Source organism: Euprymna scolopes, chromosome 16 (assembly GCF_053919585.1).
Source record: "Euprymna scolopes isolate OS-2025 chromosome 16, ASM5391958v1, whole genome shotgun sequence".
Taxonomy (NCBI): domain Eukaryota; kingdom Metazoa; phylum Mollusca; class Cephalopoda; order Sepiida; family Sepiolidae; genus Euprymna; species Euprymna scolopes.
Genome location: NC_136497.1, coordinates 95,718,370 through 95,738,952, shown reverse-complemented (window position 1 = coordinate 95,738,952; position 20,583 = coordinate 95,718,370). Strand labels below are relative to the sequence as shown.

At 29.9% G+C, this 20,583-nt stretch overlaps 1 protein-coding gene across 5 annotated transcripts in view; it reads left to right on the top strand.

Moving 5' to 3' along the window:
- LOC145296022 (guanine nucleotide exchange factor subunit RIC1-like) overlaps positions 1-20,583 on the top strand; it is a 317,949-nt gene that overhangs the window by 152,913 nt on the left and 144,453 nt on the right. For all 5 annotated transcript variants that reach the window (XM_080142059.1, XM_080142062.1, XM_080142061.1 and 2 more), the window contains exons 11-14: positions 1,781-1,945; positions 10,645-10,848; positions 12,709-12,813; positions 19,912-20,001. In XM_080142059.1, the coding sequence (XP_079998185.1) occupies positions 1,781-1,945; positions 10,645-10,848; positions 12,709-12,813; positions 19,912-20,001 (564 nt within the window). The remainder of the gene's footprint in view (positions 1-1,780; positions 1,946-10,644; positions 10,849-12,708; positions 12,814-19,911; positions 20,002-20,583) is intronic.

Sequence of the window (20,583 nt, the reverse complement as noted above, 5' to 3'; positions counted from 1 at the left end):
ACAAACATCTATAAATATTTTTTTGTTTTTTTTTCAAAAATTGCTAGATTCAGTATTAAATAATCCCAAAAGTGTTAATATACAGTAAAACAAAACAACTAAGCAAACTGGTTCAATTTAATGAGAGACTGAAACAATTTTTATATCTGGTTAATAATATTGGAGGTGGCTCTTATATGCATTTCCTGCTTCGGTATTGTAAAATAGATTTAAAAAAATTATACTTAATAAATAAAATCAATCTTCTGCATTAAATTTCAAATTCATATTTTATTTAAAATACTTTATGTAAACTTTTTCTTTGATCTTTAAATGAACTTAATTTGATTAGTTTTTTGTTCAAATCATTTTTCTGTAATATTTCAACATGGATGAGAAGTTCAATTCAGATAAAATAATATTTTAAAATATCTTATCTGTTTTGTTAATTAATAATTTAGAAAAGTCTTTGAGTACAACAAAAGATTTTGCATTTTTAAAAAAATCCTCATAAAAAAAATTAAACTTGTAAAATAAAAATTATAATTTTGCTGCAATATCAAGAATGACTGAAAAAATCTCATGAATATTAAATTAAAATGATGATTAAAATTTTGTAAGTGCATTTTAATTTTAAAGGAAAGGGAAATAAATCAAAAATTCAAATTTTTAACAAAAATTTAATTGCTCAACATTAATTTTATACAACCTTTTAAGAATGTCTGAAGTGCATATACAGTAAAAAGAACATATCCATTTTTTTCTTTATCTTTTATTTTAACCTGCATAAAAATTTTAATTAAAATTCACTCAAATGAAAAAAAATATAATTCATTTTATTCCTGTCTTAAATATGTGATATTGTTATTTCAAAGAGTTTATTGATTGAAAAGAAAATAGGAAAAATACATCAGATGATTACATTTTCATTTATTAAAAAAGAATATGTAAGTATATAAAGCAATACAGAATACCGGGTTATTGAAGAGATGTGGTGTATCACATCACTTCAACATTTCAACAAAGGTCCTGTTGATTTTATAAATCTTGTTATTTCTATTTTTTTTTTTAAATCTATCAAATATAAGTTGGTAAATATGAACTTGTTGTTTAATATAACTGTGATCGTAAATGTCTTTGATATTTTCAGAATTTTTTTTTTTTTCCGCATTCTTTTGATTTGTTTTCTTCTTGAAAAAGGGACATTATTTGTGATTGATTTTGAAAAACAAATATACGAAGATTTATAAAATGAACAAGACCTTCGTTTGTTTGTCTGTTTTTATTCATCACTTTAGTAACCCGGTATTTTACATTGCTACAAGTTTTGAAAATATATATGGCTATTGAGTTGCACATAAGCCTTCAGTAGTGTGACAAATCCTCACAAGGATGAAATGTGGAAAATTCTATGTAGCTTAATTGCCATATATATTTTCAAAAGTTATTACCTAGCTCTACTTAATTATCGAGCACTGTAGAAGTAAATACTAAAAATAGATACATAATATGTGTGTAGATGTTATTTGTTTTTGTTTTTGCGATACGTTTTGAATGAATTCAATTATTTATACGAAAGTGCATTTTTACTTAATCCGAGTTGGAAATAATTTTCCCTTTAACCAATTTGGTACCTCCGTATGGGGAGCGGCATATATAGTGTTTTTAAAATATAATTATCCACTGACATGTGTTTCGTTGTCTATGACTCATCAGAGTGGCTGATACACATTCTCTAATTTGAAAAGTCTGTAAACATCTGAATGTTTTTTTGTTTTTTTTTCAAATCTTCTATTTTTAGGAGTGGGGAATTGAAGGTTACCATTTGTGGATTGTCTGTGATTGTTTTTTGGATGATGATAATTCATCTGCAGAAGATGAAAACTCAAAAGAAGCAAATAAAATATCAACTCAATTGATACAGATGCATTTTGTTAAAAGTACATTAACAGTTAACCCTTGCATGGTGAGTGCGTCCTTTCTAATTTTTAATTAAAAACTTGTATCAAAATTCTTTGCAGCAAAGATTAAAGTTATAACTATCAAATTAAATGTTAAAATAAATAATTACTTATATTCATTGCTGCATAATTTTATATTCAGTTTACTTTTGAATTTTTAATATTTTTTTATTCAATACATTTGAAATAAACTTTATCTAAAATTTTTATTTTTTAATTAAATTCATATGTAAATTCATTGTTGCAATATTGTTAATCTCTCAATCTTAATTCATTTTGTTATTATGAGCAATTATTGTTTGCAAAATATAAACCCTGGTGCTACCAGATCAGGCTGTCTATTGGCTTCCTGAGACGAAATGCACCTACATTGATGTTCCTTTTTGTTTTTCTATTCTCTTTTGTAAAACTTAATTATGTTCTCTTCCCTCCCCGCCTTTTTTCTTCCCTTACTTCCCAACCGGCCCTGTCAGTGGGGCATTAGAATACACCGACTGTCCCCCTGCAGAGAGTAAAAATCTCTCAATGGGGTCACCTGTTGACTGTGGGTGGCAACCTGTAATGCCTAAGGACGGGATCCTGGTGGTTGAGCAGATTATGTTCAAGGTCCTATTAGGACATGAAGTGCAACCTGCCACTTTGGCTCTTACTTGGGTTAAGACAGGCGATTGGATAGGCCCAATCCAATCAATCGGTTGGTCATGACTAGCACTAAATCAGACAAACACAACAAGAAAATATGCTCACGGTCCCCACATTAGGCAAAAAACTGATTTAGTAAGCGGTGGCTGGAGGGTCAATCAACTTGTTGAAGAATGGATAAAACACGGCTGGAAAACTAACATCTTTTCTAGAAATGAGGCCATTAGAAAGGATGAAGGAAACACAGGTGCTTGAGTCCATCAACAGGAAGAGTATACTTCTCCTGTATCCTTGTTGTGTTGGGGCGAATGCCCCCCCCCCAACACTTCCCAAATAGGGCTCCGAGGCGGGTGGGGAGCAGGAGAAATGAAAAATTCAAAATATTTAAATGGCAAATAAAAAGCCTCAAAAAAGAAACCATTGTGAAGTTTCAGACAAATCTAGTTCAGATTCAGAAACAGAATCACAACACCAAAATCTTGTTCAAAATCTACCTTTTTTCATAATTATTGAAGCAATCGAAGGAGAACCGATAACAAAAGTGTCTCCCTTCAAAATAGAGAAAATTTTCTCAAGTATCAAACCAAAAATAGTCAAAAAACTAAATAACGGCACACTACTAGTGGAAATAGAAAGCCAAAAGCATATCACAGAAATCTTTAAATGGAGACTTTTTGATAACCAAAAAGTAAAAATCTATCCCCAGAAAACGTTGAATATTAGTAAAGGAGTAATCAGGAGTTCATAACTATCACTGTGCTCTTTGGAAGAAATTAAAATTAATCTAAAAAATCAAAATGTTACCGATGTAAAAAGGATCCAAATTAAAAAATATGGTGAAACCATCAATACAACCTCCTATATTCTAACCTTTAATACCCATCAAATCCCAAGTAATATTAAAATAGGATATGAAAAAATAAATATAGAACCGTACATACCAAACCCTCTCAGATGCTACAACTGTCAAAGGTACGGACATTATCGAGACCGGTGCACACGCTCTCCAGTATGCATGAGGTTTGGAGAAAATGAGACCCGCACAGATTGCCAAAAAGAGCCAAAATCTATTAACTGCCAAAAAGGACATAGTGAAAATTCAAAAGGATGCGACAAATGGAAGAAAGAAAAAGAAATTATTAAAATAAAATATACAAAAAATATAACCTTCCAAGAAGCTCATAATCTAGCCGGAAATATAAAATACTCAGAAATAAAAAAAAAAACAAATATACAGCATACCACCGGACCAAATAACCAAACAACAAAAGCAGACCTATTAAACATCAAACCAGAAGACATTATGAAATTACTCAATGAAGTAAGGGAACTAATGGAAGAATTCAAAAAAGCTATAAAACAAATCAACAATGAAAATAAAGATTCCAAAACTGAACAAAACTCCCAAACCAAAACTCAACCCAAAAGATCCACAAAACCCCAAAGTGCTACAACACCCACAGAAACAACCCCTCTCACAAAAAAAAAAAAAAAAAACAGACACCAAAATGTGCCCATGAAGGAAAAGGAAACAAAGCACTAATCAACAAAGAAGCTAAAACCAAAATAAACAGACCACATTCATTCATCTTCTAGACCAAGAGACTCAATCCAAAACAGATTTAAGAAAATGGACACAGAAGATCGAAGATCAGACCCCAACGACTAACAAAAGTTAAAAACAAATACATAAAATCTAATCATAACCCCCAAAATCATCCAATGGAACTGCCGGGGCCTAAAACCCAACATAAATGACTTATTACTTCTGATAACAAACCATCAACCAGCCATCATATGTCTCCAAGAAACCTTTTTTAAAAGCTGAAGATAAAATAAATATAAAAAACTACAAACAATACAACCACATCCACAATACCCAACAGAGAGCCTCTGGAGGAGTATCTATACTTATTAGAAATAATATCCCACAAAACAAAATAGATCTAAACACTAATATTCAAGCCATTGCTGCAGCAGCCACACTACACAGAATTATAAATATCTGCACTATCTACATCCCACCCCAAGATCCAATAGACGAAGCAGAGCTGAACAAAATAATAAATCAGTTACCCAAACCCTTTTTACTGTTAGATGATTTCAATAGTCACAACGATATATGGGGATCTGCATACTTGGATAAGAAAGGGGAGAATCTTGAAAAAATTATTAACGACAATGACTTGTGTATATTAAACAATAAATCCAACACATACCTTCATCCCGCTTCAGGCACCTACTCGGCATTAGATTTATCTTTGTGTGACCCTACTATCCTCATGGACTATAACTGGAAGGTTCTAGAAGATTCATGGGGTAGCGACCATTTTCAAGTGATTTTTAACAAATCTAAAAGAAACAAAAATCCATCTCTCCCAATGGAAAATAAAAAATGCAAATTGGAAGGAATATAAAAAAAAATACTAACAAAAACTCTCAGAGGAGGAAAACCCAAATAAATCCATAGAATACTTCTCTAAAGCTTTATTAGCCATTGCACATGAATGTATACCTAAAAGTAGCAGAACAAACAAACAACAAAGACCCTGGTTTAACAACGAATGCCAAAAAGTAATTCGCCAACGTAAAGCTGCCTTACGAAAATTCAACTCCCAAGTAACAAAGTACAATTTAAACCTTTTTAAGCAAAAAGAGCAATGGCTAGTAAAGTTATTGGAGAAGCAAAAAGAACATCATGGAAAGACTATATAAATAAAATAAACTCGAATACAAACCCCAAACAAGTGTGGAACATGGTAAGGAAAATTTTGGGCAAAAATTCGCCCTCCCCTTTAAATCATCTCCTACAAAACAACATCAAAATAATGGAGACAAAAAATATTGCGAATCTTCTTGCTGAAACCTTTCAAAACAATTCCTCCAACAAAAATTACAGTCAATCCTTCCAAAAGACAACACAAGATACAAAAAAAAGATAAATAAATTAAATTTCAACTCAAACAACGAAGAATACAACTATCCTTTTACTAAAAATGAACTCTTAAAAGCCATAAACGAAGCACATAATACAGCTACTGGGGCAGATGAGATACATTATGAGTTTCTGAAACAACTTCCTTCCAAATCTATAACACCTCTTTTAAACATGCTCAACAAAATATGGTTCAAGGGAAAACTACCCAATAGCTGGAATGTGATCCCCATCCCTAAACCAGAGAAAGACAATTCAGATCCACAAAATTTCAGACCAATTGCATTGACAAGTGGTCTCTGCAAAACATTTGAAAGAATGATAAATAAATGACTGAATTGGTATCTGGAAACAAACGACTCAATTTCCAACCTACAAAGTGGTTTTAGAAACACAAGAGGAACAATGGACAACATAGTCCGATTGGAGACCTTTATCAAAGAAGCATTCATTAAAAAAGAACATGCAATAGCTATCTTTTTTGATTTAGAAAAGGCATATGATACAACATGGCGACAGGGTATAATAAAAGAGCTTTACAATCTTGGATTAAAGGGCAGACTACCCATACTGATAAAAGATTTTCTCTCTGATAGAAGTTTTAAAGTAAGAATCGGACCCACCCTATCAGACACAAAAATACAGGAAGGAGTCCCACAAGGATGCATTTTATCAGTTACGCTATTTAATATAAAAGTTAATGATATTGTAAATTGTCTAAATGAGATAAATGGCTCCTTATATGTGGATGACCTTGTAATCTGCCATAGATCCAAAAATATTCATACTTCAGAACGCCAACTACAAATGTGCATAAACAAACTAACACAATGAACAAGAGAAAATGGCTTTAAATTTTCAACAACCAAAACTAAATGTGTCCATTTCTGTAATCATAGAAAAATGCACAATGACCCTATTCTCAATCTAAAAGGATCAAAAATCGAAATAGCTGATCAACATAAATTTTTGGGACTTATTTTTGATTAAAAACTCTCCTTCATCCCTCACTTAAAATATTTAAAACAAAAATGTTTCAAGACTCTACAACTATTAAGGGTATAGCAAATACTGAGTGGGGATCAGACTGCTCATCACTCTTAAAATTATATAGAACCCTGATAAGAACCAAACTAGATTATGGAAGCTTCATATATGGTTTAACCAGAAAATGTTACCATAAAACTCTAGATTCTATCCATCACACAGGATTAAGACTTGCCCTGGGCGCATTTAAAACCTCTCCGATAGAAAGCTTATATGCTGAAGCCTATAAACCTCCACTAAAATTGAGACGTGAAAAATTAGGCTTACAATATTATCTAAAACTAAAATTAAACCCCAAAAATTCTGCCTATCAATGCACTTTCAATCCCAGCTACACACATCTATTCAAACAAAAAGAAAATTGCAATTAAACCTTTTGGTCTCTACATGGAAGAAACAATAAGACCACTTACAGACAACTCAATAGATCAAACCAGCATCCACGAGGAAAATCTCGCAGAACTCCCACCCTGGCTGTTAAATCAACCTAAAGTCATACTAGACCTGACAATATATCCTAAATCCAATACTCACCTTGCAGACTATAGAGAAAAACTAAACAACATTCTAGATACTTACCCAAATTGGACACACATTTACACAGATAGTTCCAAAGATCAAAACAAAGTGGGATGTGCCGCTATTTCAGAAAACACTATTTAGCAGAAAAGGTTACCAAATAACTCCTCTATCTATAGTGCAGAAATTACAGCTATAAACCTGGCTGTAGATATTATCAACAACCAAAACTCAAAAAAATTTATAATATTTGTAGACTCATTATTAGTATTAGAAGCAAAAAAAAAACAAAAAATTAAACAATCCCCTAGTCATCAAACTGTTACTAAAAATCCATTCTATCATGCAACACAAAATTTTCTTCTTCTGTTGGATTCCCAGTCACTACGGTTTCCACGGAAATGATAAAGCTGACATGGTGGCCAAAAATTCCTTAAAACTACAAATAAATGACATAAAGGTCCCATATACGGATTACAAACATTCAATAAACATTTTTATCACAAAGAAATTGCAAGAAAATTGGAACAATTGCCAAAACAACAGACTCTTCTAGATTACCCCTATACTTAAAAAAAACCCTCTAGATAGCAGAAAATCACGTAAAGAAGAAGTAGTCTTATCACGTATCCGGATAGGACACACATACATAACTCACTCCCACCTACTAAAAAGTGAAGAACCTCCCAAATGTATACCATGTCACAAACCTTACACAGTGAAACACTTTTTACTTGACTGTCATGATCTCACACAAATTCGTCAACACTACTACAAGGCTACAAGTTTAAAAGAACTCTTTGATAAAGAAAATCCTAGAACCCTTCTAAATTTTTTAAAACAAGCAAATCTTCACCATAAAATGTAAAAACCATCAAATAACAAACTATACCAAAACATTGGCCGAATATACCCAGCGAAAATTGATTCTGAAAATATCAAAAATTTAAATCTTGTATACAGCATTAAATGACCCAAAGAAGGTCGATATGCTGGTTAAACAAACAAACAAACAAACAAAATATAAAACCTTTTCTCATATAGGATTAAAAACAACAAAATTCTTTACTATTCTTTATTTGACTTTATTTGACGGAGTTATTTGACTTTTGACCCTGCAAGACAGCCTGCCGTTGAACAAAATACAATTAAATGGAAACTAACCAATTAGTTAACATACCTGACTTTTAATATCATCTATGTGGTGTTAGTGTGATTGCAAGAATCAGAAGTAAATTGAAGGAATTTCTGGCATTACTTTTTACTCTTTTTTTTTTTTTTTATCATAAACAAGACATATTGCCACTTGGAATGTAAGGGGGTACTTTTTGGAATTGTGTTTAACAAGGTATTGTGGGGAGTTGAGCAACAAGATATCTGTTCAACTTCTGCAAGTTAATACAGTCAGGGAAGCAGGAAGGAAATTCCATAGTCTAGCAGTCTGAAGAAAGGCTTTCCGGATTCTAGTGACCTCAGCACTGGGATTTTATTGCTATTGAGTTAATCGGGAATATGTATGTCAAGAGGCACAAGTGATAGTTCATCAGAGCACATTCTATTAAAGTACTTGTAAAACAGGCATAGGGAGGCAACATTGCAGTGATGGAACCGAGGTTGGAGCTTGACTGATAGTGCTTTTAGATTAGAGACTTTTTTTTAAAATCCTGTCTAAGACTAGCCAGTGGAGTGTTACTGTTGTCGACCAAGAATCTATAAAGAATGTATATGCGGTGTGATGTATGAAAGTGAGGATTAAGGAAATAAATAATACAAGAATTATGAAATGTATGTGTAATGCGGTTTTGAAGACTGAATTAGTTCTGATGAAATCAGCAAGATTAAATCTGGGTAATTAGATTTGTGTAGAAGATTAGACTTTAATGGTATGGTCATGTTAATAGAATGGATGATAGTTTTATTTTTACTACCAGTCCAATTCAAAGCAATACTTTTTATTTGTTTATCTTTTTATATGTAAGGTAATTTAAGGATAATTTTTTATAACCTTATTTTATTTTGGAAGTTATATGGGTTTGCAGTTTATCCTATGATCTCAAGTATTTTCAGCATAGACATATATTTTATGTAAATAGAATTGATTAGTGAGGCAGTGAAATACATTTTCTGAGTTTGTTTCATGTTTACAGTATTAGTTTTGTTAAGTGAAATTTTACTTTAAAATAAAATCATTTAAATTCATGACAAAAAATATTTTTCATTCAGTTTCAATTTGTAATTTTGAAGAAAATACTGAAATAAAGAAAGAAAACAGGTGTATTTTTATATTTTGAAAATAGCATTGACATTAAATAACCCCAAAAGGGTTGATATGTTGTAAAACAATACAACCAAACAAAACTTTACAAATAAATATTTGAAGATATAAAGAACTTGAAGCATAAAAACTGTTTCCAAAATAACTGGATTCCACATTAAATAATCTGAAAAGAGTTGATATGCCGTAAACTAAACCAAACCAAAATATTAGCAATTAATAAGAAAACATCATTAGCAAATTGGATAAGAAAATGAAGAAAGAATAAAATTGAATACAAATTAAAATGGTCTATACTAAGAAGTGCTAGTAAATACTTTCCAAATAAGTCTAGCCAAAACAACCTTTGCAATCTAGAATCATATCATATAATAATATCTAAACAGACGACAGGAAGTAATTCAAAACTGTTTGCATAGATCTAGGTATATCTTATCTTAACTAAAGCCTGATTAGAAGCATGGATTAGGTTAAAATAAATTAAACTATCAAAGCATGGAAAATAAACCATTTTTTCTTTATAGAGATAAATATATTAAATAAGATAAAAAAAAAATAGCAAATCTTATATTTTGTAATGAAGTAATAATGACATTTAATGAAATATCTTTAGTGTTTTATTGTCAATTTATTTTATTACATTTCATTAAAATTGTTAGTGAAATAAAAATGAAAATAAGCTTTGAAAATTATTTTTTTCCTTTTATAAAATGTCTCAGTATGGGTAAAATTTGTGGAATTAGATTTATAGTGGTGCCTATTTTTTTATTAAAAGTTTTGATGTTTTTTCAGAATTCCCCCTATATTAAATAAACAAAAATACAGAAAAATCTTTATGATGTATATACTCCAGACAGAATGAAAAGATCATATTCCAAAAATGATGTAAATTGATTAATTTTATTTTTGTAAAGAAAATAATTTTTAAATGATTTGAAGCAATTAATTGGAAATGGTAGGTATTACAAAACTGATCTTTCAAGTTTGAATTGTTATCTCCCTCTGTTTCTTCAAAATAGCAACATGAGGCAAGCCTCTATTCACCTATACGTACAAAATTAGATTTTCTTTATAAAAATTAAACTACTTGATCAATTTACGTAATTTTTGGAATGTGTCATTTTTATTCCATCATGAGTATGTACATCGTACAAATTATTTTTTTTTAATATAAAGGGAATTCTGGACAAGAACACAATTTTTTGTTGTATATTCTATTGAAACACATAACCATTTTTTTTATTATTATTCTTGTATTTTTTTTAATTATTTTCTCCAATTTTCAGGCAAATCATGAACACCTTTTCCTTCAAGGAGAAGATAAACTTTATTTGAATATTGGAGATTCATTTTTCCGAGTCTCAAATTCCAGCTCAAATATTCCTAGTTCAAACTCATCTTCTCCGATTTCACATGCTTTAGTTGGTAATAAGCAGTGGCAAGTCATTCCCATTTCTCACAGCTACCTCTCTGCTAATTGGCCTATCAGGGTATGTGGTATTCTTTCGGTCTTTTCATTTTTTCATCATAACCCTATGTTAATGAATTAGTTATAAAGCTGACTGTAATATAAAATTCGTTTCTTGGCTAAAAGATTGTGAATTTTTTATCTAACAAATAACACAAAACTATGTAAAATTGTGTCATAATTTTAATATTTCAAGCTGTACTCTGCTCTTTAGGAAAATATAATAAAAAAAATGAATGAAATTGAAACCATAGCTAGAAACTAATATTTTCTACTTTGTGCAGTGTTTATTCTTTGTCTTAGGATGCAAATCAGTTCACATGAAATCTCTCTACAGATTGGCAGAAAAAAAAAAGTTATTTTTTTAAAAATGAACATGTGTGCGATTATCTCAGTGTGAATTACATTTTTTTCAGACATTTTCATTGCAAAACAAAAATTCTTCCTGGTTTGTAAAATATTTGTACATATTCAAGACTCCCATGTCTGAGTTCAGGCCTATTTTGTGTGTACTCAGTTTTCTAAGTCTTATTTAAGTTTTATATTTTGTAATTCACTAATCACTATATAAAATAACTTGATAATAATTAATATTTAAATATATTTATTTCTAAATATTGATTACATATCCAGCACAAACCTTTCAGTAATAGATGACTACATTGTTCAAATTAATTGGATAATGACCAGAGTTGATTATCCAATGAAATTGCTCGGTTTGTGTGATATTGAAATTTAGAAACTAAATAATAGTGCATAAGTTTTCACTATCATTTTTTAGTGCATAAGTTTTCACTATCATTTAACTAATGTAGTTTTTCAATTTTTTTCTTTCGTAAACTTCTTTAATCAGGTTTCTTTGATTAAAATCAATTATTTTGTTCAAATCACTGCATGCACCAGTTTTTTTTCCATAACTTTTTAAGTACAGTTTTTTTTCCATAACTTTTTAAGTACAGTTTTTTTTCCATAACTTTTTAAGTACAGTTTTTTTCCATAACTTTTTAAGTACAGTTTTTTTTCCATAACTTTTTAAGTACAGTTTTTTTCCCATAACTTTTTAAGTACAGTTTTTTTCCCATAACTTTTTAAGTACAGTTTTTTTCCCATAACTTTTTAAGTACAGTTTTTTTCCATAACTTTTTAAGTACAGTTTTTGTTCCATAACTTTTTAAGTACAGTTTTTTTTCCATAACTTTTTAAGTACAGTTTTTTTTCCATAACTTTTTAAGTACAGTTTTTTTTCCATAACTTTTTAAGTACAGTTTTTTTTCCATAACTTTTTAAGTACAGTTTTTTTTCCATAACTTTTTAAGTACAGTTTTTTTTCCATAACTTTTTAAGTACAGTTTTTTTTCCATAACTTTTTAAGTACAGTTTTTTTCCATAACTTTTTAAGTACATTTTTTTTCCCATAACTTTTTAAGTACAGTTTTTTTTTCATAACTTTTTAAGTACAGTTTTTTTTTCATAACTTTTTAAGTACAGTTTGTAACATTAAACACAATTTTACGGCAACATAAAATTAACATATTTATAAACTGTCAATTATTTGTCTGTTGACATCTTGATACAGTATCATAATGGCAGAATTAAATACCAAAATTAATGAAACTAAAACTTATTTCAGAATATTTAAATATATAGTTACAGGTTATTTATTCTATAATTCAGTAAGTAAAAAAAAAAAATGGAAGCGTTTTTCTTTTTCATTGTTTTTATTTTATTTTATTTAATCTTGGTCATCAAAACAAAAGTATGCACCTGTATTTTACTTATACAAAAAAAAACAAAAACAAAAAAAAAACAATTTAATATATAAATCATAGAAGTATTTTTGCAGAATTGTGATAGTTTGGTAACTGTAATTTTCTCTTTTCAGTATGCAGCAGTTGACCGTTCTGGACAGTGCATTGCTGTTGCTGGTAAGACTGGCCTGGCTCATTATGCCTTCCGTAAATGGAAATTATTTGGAAATGAAACTCAGGTTTGTACATACAACATATCTACAATATGTGTACATGTGTATGCTATATATCTAAATATTTTTCTATTTGAGAAAATTTGGTTAAAATATCAGATGTAGTTGATTGTTAAAATAAAAAGTTAACTATTTTCTACAGATTTTATTTTAAATTCCTCTTGAGTGTTGATATGGCTTTATACAAGTTATTTTATTTGCTGAAAATTCCTAATTTAATAAATAAACACCTCATATAAGAGAATAGATATATTAACTTCTTGTTGATAAACTTGAATATGTTAAACAACTTATTTAAATTTCACTTTATATAAAGTGAACCATAAAAATGTCATTTTCCGTAAATGACACACCCTGTATTATCTTCCTTTTTCTGAAGCAGTGCGCACATTTAGCCTGGAGATCTTTCAAGATTTGAAATCAGCACAAAAAATACTCCTAGAAATACTTTAAATGTTTTCATGTGAATAAAATGTCCACCAACTCAAAAACTAAGCCCTTTTTTAGCCTCTGGCCTATAGTCTAATCCAGGAAAAATGATGAAATTAGAAAACGGTAAGAGCAGAATTTTTTTAAACCCAAGTAGAAGTATTCAAGTCTAATGCTTTTACAAATTCAACCACTATAAAGGATACCTGCCCTTCACAAAAAACAAAACAAAAATAGATCTGAAAACCTGTAAACACTTTAAAATGCAAAATGAAATAAGAATTATTGCACATGAATAGAAGATAAAAGTAGACTTTGGTGTACCTTCCCCATTTTCTGTTTCCATGACTGTACTAACCTTCAGAAGTTAAATGTAATGTGAACAGACATTTTACTGCTCAACCCCTGTTAGACACAATTCCAAATAGTAGCCCCTTATGTCTGGTAATATGTCTTGCTTATGTTGAAAAAGAGTATAAAAAATTATTGAATGGAAATAAACTTTGTTTAAACTTAGGGATATAGCTAAAAAAAAAGGTAACTGTCTACAAAATATTCAACAATTCAAAGTAATCGTATATAAAATTAATGATATACAAAAACATTTTTTTCTAAAGTATTCCTAATAAATGTACAAGCACTGTTAAAATGGTAATTAAAAAATGCTTTGTTAGTGTCTGTGCTCACTATATATTTAAATATATTACTAAAGAAAGAATTATGGCAGTAATTTAATTTTTCATCTGTAAATAGCTAAACAACATTCATCGTTGACTTATAAAGTTGATTTCTTTTTAAATTAATTTCGAATGACTGGATAGATCAGAGATGGCTGTCAAACTTTCTATTGGTTTTCTCGCTTCTCACCTCTTGAAATGTTTTCATAGGGGTGGGGGCGCTAAAAAGGTGCCTGTTTTAATGGCTAACTTTTGCATGATGGAAGTATATTTATTTATATACAAATACACAGTAGTTTTTATTATAGAGTAGAGCATATTGAAACATTTCAAAAACAAAAAAAATTATTTACATCATATTAGAAAAAAAAAAACTCCTTTATATGAAAGTCGTCTATTAAGTAAAAAAACAAAAACAAAACAAAAACCATAAAGTTTGATGTGGCAAGAAATAATATTGGATATTCCATTTTATGTTTTCATGGTGACTCACTTTGTGGATGCATTCTACGTCATGGGCATTGCCATATTGAATAAGTATTTTTCTTGAGTATGCCCTAAGTTTCGAATTGTTGTTTCTAGATCAGGCTGTCTGAAAATTTCAACTTTCTAACTTAAATGCACCAATCATTGATGTTATTGTTTTTTGATTTTTTTCCTTCGCAAAACTCAATCATGTTCTACAAAACAAAAAACAAAAACAATTTATCTCTACAAAACATTAAATTAAACACAATGAATATATATTTAAAGATATAAAGAATTTGAAGCATAAACTTTTACCAAAATAATTGAACCCAAAAAGAGTTGATATGCCATAAAACAAAACAACCAAAATAAATATTTAAAGATTATAAACAATTTGAAGCATAAAAACTTTTTCAAAATTACTGAATTCACTATTAAATATCCAAAAGGAGTTGATATGCTGTAAAACAAAACCACCAAACCACTAAGTTTTGAAATAAACTGAAGGCGGGGGATGATGATGGTAAAGGATACTAATAAAAGATAAACTCCATAAGAATACATTTATTCTCTCACAGATGGGATTTCAAAGACAGATATAATAAATGTTACACAAAAAGATGGGTGCAATTTAAACAGACATAATTATTAAAACAAAAGTTTATGTTAATGCCTAGACAATCACACCGAGAATGTAAAATAGGAATTATTTCTATAGGAAAGTGCCATTCGAGAATCTTGTTTTACTGCCGCTGTCCTCGAAGACCAACCAAGTTAGTGGAGAGTTGGATCAGACACACTTGGCGAGCCTATTGCTGAAAAGAGTGTGCATGGATTTCCAATTTCGCACTTTGTATGTCTTTAGTGCTTCATAAATAGATTTCTATCTTAGTGCTAGTTAGTACAGTTTAGGGGAGATAACTTAAAAGTGATTGAAGGGACGTAATTCATACTATATTGATGTGATCATTTAACCACTTATAATTCTTCACACTTGAAATAAACAATTTTGAGGGGTCTTGTCCAGTGTGTGTGTGTGTGTCTATATATATATATATATGTATATATATATATGTGTGTGTGTGTATATATATATATATATATATATATATATATATATATAAAACCAAAAATAAGTTTCTGTATGTACCCGTGACTAAACAAAAAATATCATATTCCAAAAATCACATAAATTGATCAAGTAGTCTTATCGTTATAAAAAAAATCATTTTTAAGATGGCGATGTGAGATAGTTACTCCTTTCTTACTCGTAAAAATTTAATTTTCTTAGTTAAAAATAAAACTATTTACCTGATTTTTGGAATATTATCTTTTCATTTCATCACAGGTATGTACATCATACTGATTTTTCTTTATTTTTGTTTTTTTTAATATGAGGTGAATTCTGGACAGGAACCCATATTTTAATATAAATATTTTCTCTAGTAAAATGATTTTTAATTATTGATTACCATAGCATTTAAAGAAAATCTATTTACATTTTTTTTTTCATGTGTGAGAATTGTTCATTCCTTTTCATAAAATCTTGCACAAATTTTTTCACAATCCAATTTTATATATGTGCCATTTGTATGTGATGCACCATATTTCAGTTGATATGCTAGTCTATTTTGTATAATTAATACATCAACAATTAGCAATACTGACAACGATATGCTGCTTCTGTTTGCATATTTTTGTTCATATATATAATGTAAGTGTTGAGTTTGGATGAGGTAATGCGTTAGGAAATTGTCTCATGACCATGGAACAGATACTATCCTACTAAAAAAAAAGAGATGATACTATGAAAGATAGTATTATAACAAATGCATACTATATTAATGTCATTTATCCAAGGCAGAGATAATGCCTGGGAGGTATTGAACACTGAACACTATCCCTGTCCCCATATTAAGCATTGATAGAGAGTGTAATTAATAGAAGCAATAGTATAGTTTTGCTGTGAGACTCGTAGAAGTCAAATATTCATTCATAATAGGTATGTTGTTCAAACAATAATCTCTAAAATAAAGTTCTAAACTTCAAACAGAAGGGCATTGTAAACTGATGTAATGAATATGAACACATCCAGTTTCTTATCACAGGAATATGATTGGCTGGTGTAAGCCATAAATATGGATGTGTATAGCAGCCTGTAAGAGACATTGAAAGATAGACTAACAACTTAAATCTTAGTCATATTACCAGCTATGACTGCAAAAAACTATTCATTAAAGCAACTTACTAGATTGTATTACTCGATTATGGTAGCCAAGACGGCTCAGCTATGTGAAACAAATATATCCTTTTCTGGGACATATAATAAAACATACAAGTATGAAAACATGTTAGAAATTAACTTTAAATGTATCCGTCTTCATTTACTATAAGTTTCTAATATTCCATGAAATCATTCAAAGCTACGAAAAATGGCTTCAGATAAATAATTTATGATAATTACTTTTAATCATTTGCTGTTGAATTTTGATGTCTTAAATATTGTTTCGCACAATTAAGTGGAAGTAATTTTTTTATTTTGTACTAATGATTACTCATCAAGATCAAAAGCCACTCAAGTATAAGGTTTAATGAGGTAGAATGTTTATCAACTGAAAGGTGAATAACCTTTTGAGAGGATTGAAAATGTTTAATGGAATAAATTAAGTTCGATTGTGCAGACGGTTTTTCACAAGGATCTGTTTGCACTGGATTTGAAGGCAACTATGTTGTAATTTGTAAGAAAGCAATTCAAAGATGTGTTCCATAGGTGGGAAGCCCTTGCGAAAAAGCTCTGTTCATATTTTCTGTTGTTCTATACTTACAATAAAATATACACTCATAAAATAGTGGGAACAATTTTATTAACAAAGTTATCTATATCATTTTGTTAGTCACCATTTATCAAAAGCCACTCAAAGATAAAGATTAATGAGATGAAATTATTGTCAGTTGAAAGATGAACTTTTTGAGAAAACTAAAAATGATTAATGGAATGAACTAAGTTTGATTTCTTATACAGACATTTTCGATAAGGATCTGTTTGCATTGGATTCGAATAAAACTTGTAATCTACAAAGAAGTAGTTCTGTGCTAATGTGTTCGATAGAAGGGTGAAAAAAATGTCAGAGCTGTAGGAATGGTGCTCAAGACAGGTGAAGTCATATTTTAGTGTTCTGTGATATTCTTGCAGAATGGAAAATGCGTGATGAATTAGTGAGTATGACATTGATTGGAGATTTGCACCTTTGGTTACCCTAACAATCAGTGATAAGTTGACTAAAATATTTGGCATTGATTGTTATTTCATTCCCACAGAAATAGTAGTGTTACAAAACCATGTAGTCCCCTTGCTTAACAATTGCCAATATAGTCTGCTCGAGATTTTTTTTTGTCTTCTCTTCTTGTTGTGTCGTCTTTCACACATTGGTGACTGCTGAGGAAGTGCACTAACTCACAAGTATAAAAATAAAATAACTTGAAAGAAAACACAGACTCCAACACTTTCTGTAAATATTAGTTGCACCTTTGCCAAGGTGGGGGTGATACCATCAACTTTCTACACGCTAAGATGTACATCTACTGTTCAGGTTGTGTTCATCAGTCAGTTGATCAATTCATTTCCCCATCTCCTCTGAGCCATAATGTGCATTCAATTGTATCAAACTGTCGTCAATTGAACACTTTCAACCATAACTGGTGTTGAACATCGCAAACCCAACACTGTCAAAAACTTCCTCAACCATCGCAAACTCATTGCCAGTCCCAACACCAACTCTAAATATATCTCGGATTCTTCTATTCACTACATCCTGATTAACAATCCTATTGTGAACAACTTATGCCTTTGTTCTGCTGAAAAACCTACTTCCTCTCATCTTGCTATACTATATTACTCCATCTTCCACCTCCTAACATTTGGGTGGGGGGGGGCTAATGTTGATAGTATCACAGTAGATTATTATTCTTTTCTGCATGCAAGACTGAAGAACATGAATTCTTATTTATGAATGGTGACAAACCCCATTTTTATCAGAGGCTTTTCATTAGTAATCTTCGAATTCTTTGTTTTAAGGAAGCATTTTTACAGTCTAGTTTTGTCATATTAAACTCATACAAAAGTCAGAATTCTGAAAAATTGAAAACGAACTTCTTCCATCTTCAAAGACAAGAATTTCAATAGGAATCTACAAAGTTTTCTTTATCCCATTTGAGATATCATAGAATAAATAAAGCCTAAAACTTGTTTGCAAATCATATATTGACTGCTGTTGTTTCTAATTGTTTGTTTGCATGTGATCTTTTCATCTGAACTCTTCATTTCTAGCAACTGTATCATCATTAACTGATACCCAACCATTTTTTAAAAGCTTTAATTCAATCTTATGATGTGACTTTACCTCCTTCTAAACCGTTTTCATGCTTGTCATTATTTTATCTATAGTTTTTCCAAGATAGTAAAATCTTTTAAGGCTGCAATACTTCATGTGAGTCATGTTTCATGCTGAAATATAACAGAAAAACATTTTTTTGCATTAGAAAATAAACTTGTTTTGCACAGAATTTCATTTTTATTATTTAATCTTAGGAATTATTGATTAAACTATATATGCCTGTGTGTGAGTGTTCATATCTGTCAGACAGCATCAGTGATACCCTTTACTGGATGCCAAAATAGGAATGTAGTTTAGTTGGGAGACTGCAGAGTCTGCCAAACAACTAGCAGAGGACTCACAATGCACCTATAAAAACCTGACTAGTGTGATTGCGGATAGTGTGAGATGACATGAGTCCGGATTATCTGTAACACTATCACAACTATATGATGGTATATAAATGTGAGCTGGTAATTTTAAATATAATGAAATGTTGGATTAATTGTAAAATTTTGACATTTAAAGGTCTCCTATTTTTTTTTTCTTTTCTTCCTCTTTTTGTATTTTTTGCCTAGTAATTTAAGCATGGGAATATGCAAGGTTGAATGTTAGTGCAATTCGAGTATTTGTAATTTGTTTCTAGTTGGATATATGTGTGACTAGTTTGAATTATTCATGATAGAAACAAGGGAACATACACTCCAAGGAGAGGAAGAAAAGGAGGTTATGTGTGCCCAATAAATATATTAGTGGTAGGTTGGGAATGATCTGTTTAAACAATAAATGACATGTTTTAATTAGTGTCAGATTGCCAAATGTCATTTTTAATAATACCTTTTTTTTTTCTTTTTTAAAAATTAGCCATTGTTGAACCCTTGACAACATCAATCCACTTAGGGTCTTTTCTGATGTTTATATAAATTTATATATACACATGAACAGCAACTTTTCAAGATCAGAATAACCAAATTAAAACAGCACACTTTGCATATACAAAGAGTCTGAATTCAAGCACATACACAAATCAACTATTTTATTAATACATTTTTGACAATTGGATGCTCCATGAAATTATCGTAAAGTATTATGATAACCACATTTATTATTGTATTATATATGATATATATATTCATGTCAATTTTTCTTTTTGCTAGGAACGAGATTTGGTTGTTTCCGGTGGTCTCACATGGTGGAAGGATTTTATCTGCCTAGCATGTTACAATCTTCTTACTCATAGAGATGAGGTGAGTAATCTGTAAGAAAAAAAAAAAAAAAATTGTCCCCCACTCTTAAGGAACCTAATAATTACTAATTAAAAAAGGAACCTAATAATTAGTAAATGTTTTAAATAATAATAATAGAATAACAATAACAAATACTTTCGCTGGCGAGGACTACTATTGACCGTAATCAGTTATACATCCTTTTGAAATTTTCATCTCTATTTTTCTCCTTATGTACTGAATATTTGTTAATGAAACCTATATGAAATATGTTCCTTATTAAATTTTAAAGATTTTTTTATTCTGAAAGAAGTTTTAAAAAATTTAATCTAAAAAAGTTATTTTAAAGTTTTTGTTAAAAAAAATTCAGATTTTCTCATTATTCAGACCTCTATTACAAAGAGGGGGTTGCAAAAATGAGTTGTGGTGTGAGAAATACAAACTGAAATAGAGAGAAGGAGTGTTTTAAAATATAATCTTAAAAAGATAAGATACAAGTTAGAAAAGCATTTCATCCAAGGCATGAAAATTGTTAAACAAAATGTTTTTACTATAGGCTTTAAAAATAAAGGTACAAGATTCAGTTTGAAATTTATTTATCTT